General features: G+C 40.4%; 1 protein-coding gene and 1 long non-coding RNA gene across 2 annotated transcripts; one reads left to right on the forward strand and one right to left on the reverse strand.

The window, feature by feature from the left end:
* Positions 1–250: 250 nt before the first annotated feature.
* Positions 251–2,835, forward strand: vox (ventral homeobox). The gene is made up of 4 exons (XM_086093496.1): positions 251–414; positions 1,957–2,198; positions 2,271–2,503; positions 2,584–2,835. Exons 1-4 carry the CDS (start codon positions 251–253, stop codon positions 2,833–2,835), a joined length of 891 nt encoding a protein of 296 aa, XP_085949622.1.
* A 4,695-nt stretch (positions 2,836–7,530) lies between these two features.
* Positions 7,531–8,063, reverse strand: LOC147163770 (uncharacterized). Its single transcript, XR_015096951.1, has 2 exons — positions 7,999–8,063; positions 7,531–7,858 (listed from the first exon to the last, which is right to left on the reverse strand). It is a non-coding gene; the product is annotated as an uncharacterized LOC147163770 (long non-coding RNA).
* Between the last annotated feature and the right edge of the window lie 353 nt (positions 8,064–8,416).

Here is an 8,416-nt window from a genome sequence, read left to right on the forward strand (position 1 = left end):
AATAATGTGAGAGGTGATATTTTGTATTTTTTTTTTTTAAGATAGGCTACAGTATTACATGTCTATGAATTCAGACTTGCATACAATCAGGCAACTTTCTCTGTGGGCCAGCAGACAGTTGGAAGCCTGTCAGTCAGCTATTAGGAAATCGGCACAGCGTGAGGCGACGTCACAGACGCTCTTCTTTTTTTATTGTTATCTAACAGAATCAAGGAGCATCTTCAAAGCTTCTGAGATAAATAGCCGAAAAATGCCAGAGGGGACTCTGGCTCCTCAGAGACAGAGTATTGATAACGGACAAGACCAGAGTCGGCTCCTTATCAGCATTGTCATAAAAATAACGATCACTTTAGTGGCATTGTTTTTGTACTGCGACACAAAGAGATCTCGTGTGGGGGGCTGTCTGCATCCACGGTGGGTGTCGTGTCACCTAAAGAAAGGCACGGACTGGCGCGCATGAGTTTTTAAAACACATCACAACTTGTATCACTTGTGGAAAATTATCTCTCTTCTAATTCAGAAATAGTCGATCAGACTCACCCCTTACAATTTATAATTACTGGATTGATCCTTCGTGCTGGTTTTTTTGCATCAAATCCCGACATCCTCGCGGCTTGTTCCTACCGCATTTCCATTTGAATGGGTCGACATTCAGCAGTAATTGTGTTGCTACTGTAATACCTTTGATCTGTAATGTTTGAATGGGCTGCGCCAAAAGCAGGCTGTTGACTTGCTGGCGCCAAGACGCGCTGGGGTATCGCAGACATGTCACAATACAACAACATGATGACTGCCTTGAAGACATGCAAGTTGCAAAAAGTGGCGTATAGGTTGATTAAACAAATGCAGTATAGTAGATGGGCTACTGTACATAGGTGCCATCACAAGGGCTGTTTCATCATTCCTGCTTATTCTGTTCAATTAAGCTTGAAATCACCTTTCCTTGATGTAAAAATAATTAAAATAAATAAAAAGTAAAAAATAGCTATCTCAATGGAGCTTTTTTAGGACAGAGAGACACATTTTGCTATATAAGAAATCAGCCAATCAGTATCAACTCAACTCATTGCAGATGCAGTAAAGACAGGTAAAACAAAATAAATTCATAAATATAAGTATAGGTAAGTAAATAATTAAGGAGTGATCTCAAGATAAATAAATAAATATAAATAAACAAAAGTAGTGAGATTTTTTTTTAAAGGCTAAATATCAATAAATTAACTGAAATTTTTAGTGTACAGTAAAATGGAACCAATATTTTTTCGAGGTACAAAAAGTGACTCATTTCTGACAGTTGATCGTGGTGGACTAGTGGAAGATGCAAAAGATTAAATACCTGTTTGTAATTATTGATAGCACCTTGTGTTTTCATGATGTACTGTCCTAAAGAAACTTTTGGTGGTGTCCACATGCATTAAAATACCTTTTCCCACCATGTTGCATCTCTTATGTTTATAAATGACAAAGTATGGGCTATGCCTTTTTGAAGCAGCCCTGTAAGAGAATATCTGCGTGTGTTTTTCTCACTGATGAACCAATTTCACATATTTGTCATTTATTTATGTGTGCATTTATCATTAAAAATAATCGAGTTGCACTGATGTAAGTAAGGACGATGTTTGAATGCATCCAGATTTGTACTGTATACAGCTTGGGGTGGGGGGGGGGGGGCATGCCGCTGTTTTTGCAAGAGCCCACAGTTTCAGTCAGGGCCTGACAAATGCTGGAGGGAGGGGGGGGGGGGGGTGTCACAGACTCTGTGGCGCCAGGTCTTCACACACTCACAGGATATGGAAAGACTTCAATAACGAGCCATTAGCCTCTAATCATGTAGATCGATCGGGCGTTAACAAGCCTCTCTACATATGCAAATGATGGCGCTGGCCCACTCCCTATAAAGCCGAGTCCGGCGGAGTTGTTCCCACACACACACTTTTACTGACTCTTGCTGGGCAGGCCACAAGCCAGGAACGAGAACATGGTGAAGTACTTTTCTGTGGACTGGCTCGCCCAGAGCCACCATGAGAGCACGCTGGAAGAGAACGAGGGATCTGCAATGGACAGCGTGCACACATGCAAGCCACACATCCCCTGCATGGTGCAACCCAGTCCGCCGGCGTACGGCAAAAGTTACGTGCAGCCCAAACCAAAGTCGTCCAAAAAGACGGAGACCTCATTAACGCGCTGCACATCACCAAGTAAGTACTTCTTTCTGACTATCTAAATTACGCACAAGCAGAATTGTTCTAACTAGAATTATTACATAAAAGTTTCAGAAAAAAACGACTACTCGTCTGGCTACGATAGTGAAGCGGCTTCTTCAGAATGTCCGTCTGTGGATGAAGCCAGCGAGACGGAGAAAGAGTGCTCTCAGCGCCGAGTGCGCACTAAATTCACCCCGGAGCAGATCAACAAACTGGTCAAGATCTTCGACAAGCACAAGTACCTGGATGCTGGCGAGAGGGTGAAGACGGCACGCAAGCTGGGCCTAACTGAAACTCAGGTAGATGCAGTTCAAAAACAGACAAAACATTTTTGCAATATAAACCACTAATGCAGCTTATCCTATTTATGTTTTCGTAGGTGAGGACCTGGTTTCAGAATCGGAGGATGAAGCTCAAACGGGAAGTGCTGGACCTCGCTCCCCAAGTCCAACCGGTCATGTTCCAACATGTGCATCCGATTCAGTACCACTCCGTTGCTGGACAGCAATCCCACTACCCCCCAACCGGACCAGCCTTTTACCCAGTGCCCGTGCCCCAGCTGGTCCTGCAGCAGCAGATGGCCCCTCACCGAGGGCCCCGTCTCATGATCCACAACCCACATTTCTACTGAGACTGTTAAAGAAGAGACTTCCCACTCAAACACTTGGGCCCAATAAGTGCAATTTAGAACTCTTTTTAAATCTTGGTATGTTTGATGCAAATGTTGTATATAATGTAGAGGAAAAAAAAGAAGTTTATTTAACATCCTAATAAAGTTTATCTTTGTAATGCAGCAAGTATGTTTGTTTTTTTACCTGGTCAACATATAAACCACATTTTAGGCATGAGATGTCAACAGAAAGACTTTATTGGGATTATAACAACATTATTTTATCCTAAAAAGAGTAATGATATAGGCTACAATACAATGAAAGTCTTATCACTGCTTATTGCATCTCGAGATTAAAATAAGCAACAAGTCCTCAACGGAGCACTGACTAACCACCAATAATGAAATTATAATAAATCGAATGTTGTAAAAATAATCTATGCAACAAAACAAAAATCAATTTAAAGAACCACGGCCAAGGATTTAACCGGACTCGTTGTCACACATGTATACACAGACGCGCGCGTGCGCACACACACAAGCTGCCTTATTTGCATTTCAAACACCAGCTAACCGGGCAGATCATGGTCAACAATTAGTTGTAATTAAGGCGCGCATTGATGAGTTTATGCGTACCGCAGGGGCCCCTCCGGCCTGGCTCCTGAGAGTCTGGAGCTTTTGTATGTGCAGGACCAGTTTTAATCTCTGGTTTAAAGTCCTGAGGTCAATGCTTTGATTGTTTGATGTGATTTGAAGATTGCAAAACCAAATGTCGTCCTGATGAAACGCAACGCATTTGAAGTCTCCCGGCAACAAATGTAATTAAGATGGAAATTGAAAGTTAGATATGGTGAAATACAGTTTAAAAGAGCTGCTGAAGGCTATAGAGTGGGCGAAGACGACGAGAGGGCATGCGGCAAATGTGCCATTCAGATAAAGTCAACAAAGATCAAGCAGAACTTTCTCACTTTTCCGCGTGATCTCCACCCACTGACAAACCAGTCTTCTTTTTTTTTTTTTTTGCAGACAACATGGATAAAATAATCACAATATAGGCCTATTAACAATATAGCATATAGGAAATGACGTTTCGATTCGAACTACTCTTAGAATTCATTCAATCCACAATTCCTAAAATCATTATACATTCATGTCAGGGAGCTGCAGTGCAGACCTTCTGGCGCCAGCAATGAACGTGAGAAAAGCCACAAGCTGGCCTCTATTAAGGTCAATTACGACCTCCATCAAGTTTCTATCATTCCGCTGAGAACTTTGCATATGCAAATGTGAAAAAGTGTGCTCCTCCCATAAGATTCACCCGAGTGGGCTTGTGAGGTTGACCGACTGGACACATCTGGAAAACCTCTGCGTGCGTCATGGCGAACTTCTCGGTGGAGTGGCTCTCTCAAAGTTTTTACGCAAAGGAAAAGGACGCTGGTGTGATGACCCTGCAGAAAGACGAGCCAAAAAACTCCCCACCGTCACCAAACAGTAAGTCCAAGTCCACTCATGCACTTATATGGTTTAGTTGCAGAATCCATTTACTTTCGTAAACTAACACAACTTTCCCAGACAGTTGCGGTTACACTTCCGGCTCAGAAAGCGAGGCGGGAGAGGACAGTGAAGGAGAAATGACCAAACAACGCAGGATGAGAACAAAATTCACCTCTGAGCAAATCAATAAACTGCAGAGCACTTTCAACAAGCACAAATATTTAGGAGCCTCCCAGAGGAGGAAGATTGCCGAAAAACTCAATCTCTCTGAAACACAGGTACATTGACTCTTTGCGTGGTTTTTGTTGTTTGTTTGTTTGTGTTGTTTTATTTTCACGGTTATTAGTTTCTGAACCTTGCAGGCTTCTTTAGCTAAAACGTAGAGAGGCATTGTTTAAAAAGTATATGCCAGTACTAATGTTGGTGCACGCATTTGCCCGTGTTAATATTCCCCTTATACGCAGGTGAAAACGTGGTTTCAGAACAGGAGGATGAAGTTAAAGCGGGAGGTGCACGAGATGCGTCCCGACTTGTTTCCCGTGCCGGCTTTTCTGCTGCCGCCTGTCCTGTTTCAGCACCAAATCCTCGGAGGACAGTTCCACCAAAGCAGCCCCTTCTACGCGCAACTCCGCGGGCCCGCTCACCCCTCCGCCCTGCACCAGCACCATCATCTCGCGGAGGCCCTTTAACTGATCTGGGACCAGCCACCCCATCCGCCCCCCACAAACACAGAATAAAGTGCTCTCTTTGGAGCATCTTAAAAGTTGTTAATTAAGTTATTCTAAGCACTATGCAGTGCATTCAATTTCTATGAACGAATGAATCATTCCAATGTACTTTATTTCCTGCAAAATGTGCAAATGTTTATTAAAATATTTTTTAAAGCCACAAATAGTCTCCATCTTTTAAAAAATCTGTCGCATATGAACTATTAACGATAAATTAATTTATTTATGAGATATAATGGAAAAGTAAACTTAGTCGATAGTGACTATTTTTTTGTCTAATATTCAATGTTTTATTTAGAACAATAACAAAAACAATAAGCATGTTAAACCTTTATTGAATCAAATTATGAACCTTCTTCAGAACTTCACAAACAGACATATGTTTGTAATTCTCAGGCAAAGAGAATCATTTACTCCAAAAAGTTATTTTTGAGTTGCTGCTGATTTTTAAAAAATGTATTTATTTATTTATTTGTTTATTTATTTATCTAAAAGCAGGTCAATAGCTTTAGATTTACATACAATTTGTATGTTTATTGATGTGGTATTTTGCATTGTTGTATAGTCTACACTGTTTGGTTACCTTGGTTTATACAAAAAAGGACAAACTATTAGAAAAAAAATTCCAGGTATGATGCAGTGCAGTTGTACACCACTACAAGCACAATAATAAACAATGTTAGTTTAATATCTCTGTGATAGTGCCAATAAAAAACACAACTGTACAGTTTTATAACTCTTGTAATATTAATATTGTTCAGGTATTGGCCAGCTACTGCTAAATGAGCATTCTCTGGTGTCCAGTTGATTCTTTAATCCCATCAAAATCACGTCTTTTATCATAAAATCGCCTATAAGTAGTCCATGCCTTTTGTTGTTAAACTGATCAGCAATTGGAGGGTAAAAAAATCATATGACTTTATTGTGGATATGTGTATTTTCTTCGAGGATTATTGCAAATAAAGGATTAAGCGTTTGTGTTTTTATAGAATTTGGGCAATTATTATTATTTTTAATCCAGTCAGAAGGTGCTGCTGCAGGCAAATATTTTCATTTGGCGTCCGGTGGCATGATGACTCCCAACCGAGACAGCTCATTGCTCCTGGTCGATTTGCATCCTCAAGCAGACATCAAAGCAGAAGTAAGCGCCACATCATTGAGATCCATTGAGCTCTTTTGTCTGCCCCCCATCGAACAATTCGCACGTATATGGAAGCAGCGCAAGGAAGGCGCCCTCAAGTCTGCCAAAGGTGTGTATTGCCTCACGTTTAAAGTCATTAGGTGGCACTAGCTAAATGGGGGACTGATTGAGTCACCCTGTCATAAAGTCTCCCGTCTAGCGAGGGTTGCACTTTGGATCCTGAATAGGAAACACTGCAACCTGCTGGTGGAGTTGAGGTATTGCAGGTCATCGTTTGGGTTCATCCACAAGGTTAGTAGGGAATTTATAATCAAAAGCGTAACGTACAGAATGTGTGTGTAGAATGTCTATACGTCATCAAATGAATATTTCTCAATATAAGACTTTTTTTATTTTTCTTTTTCTTCTTCTTTTTTTTCCTTTTATTTTTTTTAACCTAGCCTCAGACAACAGTAGTAACTGGGATGGTTCCTGGCTCTAATGGTCACACTAGCATCAATAAATGTTATTTTTTCTTTTTCTTTTTCTTCTTTTTTTTTTTTTTTTTTTTTTTTTTTAACCTAGCCTCAGACAACAGTAGTAACTGGGATGGTTCCTGGCTCTAATGGTCACACTAGCATCAATAAATGCTCTATTGTCAGAGAAAAAAGCCTTAGTAAGTGGAATGACAATGTGCTATTCATTGATCCTTTTCAATCAGGTGAGTTGTAGGTGAAGAGGTGCTAACTGTTGCAACTTGATGGCAGCAGACAGACTGGAGCCAAAGCTGGGTGTCACATGCAAAGTTTGCCTGCAAGTTCAGTGAGAAGAGTTCTCCAGCTCAGTGTGAAAATTATGAACATAATATATATATATATATATATATATAATATTGAAATACATATTTCAAATTTTCAAATCAAATAGGTCAGTAAAGCCACATGCAAAGTGTTTACTTTAAACAAATGACATGTTATTCTAATTAAACTTGTATTGTGTACTTTTATATTGTTGTACTGCCATTTTTTACTACCATGACTGGTGTTTTTAAAATGATTAAGTATGTAATGAATACTGCATTATAATTACATCAATTGCCAAATTAAATAATGCATTTTATGCTAAACAATTTTATATTTTCAAAGAGTAAAATTAGGCACATTAATATGTAAAAAAATGTCTAATGAGTTTAAAGCAGCAGTACAGAGGTAATATTTCAGCACTTTTGCTTATTAGAGTTGCTAAAAATATTGTCAATGTAGCAAAGGCCTATAAAAAGTTAAATGTAAAATCGAGCTAAAGTTTTAAATATACTTTAACCCACTGTAAAAAAAAAAAATGTCATTAAGTGCATTTTCATGAACAAATCCAATGTTTTCATACATAAACTCTTTATTGAAAACGTAAAACAGACAAATTATGTGAGCTGTAATTGAGTGCAATATCACATCACTAGAAAAGAAGACAACTTGTTATCATTTAAAAAAAAAAGAATCCGTCTACTCAATGTGTGAGCGGTGCCAAGCCGTGTGTGAACGTGGATGCCGGCTGTCGTGACGAGGGGATTTGTGGAATACCTCAGCAGCCCCATTTTCCCATGCCCTATGCCTCTTTAAAGTCACTTCTCAAAGAGGTATATGCATAGGAAAAAGGAACAGCGAGTGCAATAAAACCCCAAACGCTGCTTCACCCTGCTCGCACCCTGAAGGAAGACAAGAGAAAGCAACACAGGAAAAACTCTTTAAATGTGCATAAAACGTAAAGAGAGACTCCATTAGTTCAAATCAGACTTGAAGTTAAAAATGCATCTGTAATAGTGTGCGAGGTATGAGGAAGACTTACCCAGAAGAGCTCCAGCTGAGTCTTGCGGGACATCAGCGCCTGTTGAGCATTTATCCCTCCTCTGGGACCTTGAAGATGCTTCAGAGAGACAAAGGAGCGAATGCCAATGCTTAGTCAGCGCTTACCCTCCCTTGGTTTCAAACCACAGATGCCTCTGTAGAGAGAGAGAGAGAAAAAAAAAAAAAAGATACAGACCATTGTCACAGTTACCACATCCTATCTTGCACATGGTGTGCACGTCATCATGGAAGCAGAACGCCTCGTTCTTTCTGGTGGAAAATTTTCTTATCTGTTCAGGGTTTTTCGTTGCCCCGTCTCTCCCAGAAGACGGGCCTCCGTGCTTTTCAGCGCTCAAGGTCTCCAGACAAGGACTCTCAGGGTGTGCTGGAGTGGGACGCACACGTGCGCGCGCACACGC

The sequence above is a fragment of the Leptonotus elevatus genome, chromosome 13, assembly GCF_054856555.1.
Source record: "Leptonotus elevatus isolate MCC_2025b chromosome 13, RoL_Lele_1.0, whole genome shotgun sequence".
Taxonomy (NCBI): Eukaryota; Metazoa; Chordata; class Actinopteri; order Syngnathiformes; family Syngnathidae; genus Leptonotus; species Leptonotus elevatus.

Excerpts from the sequence above, each read along its gene's own strand:
- vox (XM_086093496.1), top strand. The coding sequence starts at position 251 with ATGCCAGAGGGGACTCTGGCTCCTCAGAGACAGAGTATTGATAACGGA. Across the intron at positions 415-1,956 it reads GGGGGCTGTCTGCATCCACG|GCCACAAGCCAGGAACGAGA; the intron begins GTGGGTGTCGTG and ends CTTGCTGGGCAG. Across the intron at positions 2,504-2,583 it reads TGGGCCTAACTGAAACTCAG|GTGAGGACCTGGTTTCAGAA; the intron begins GTAGATGCAGTT and ends ATGTTTTCGTAG.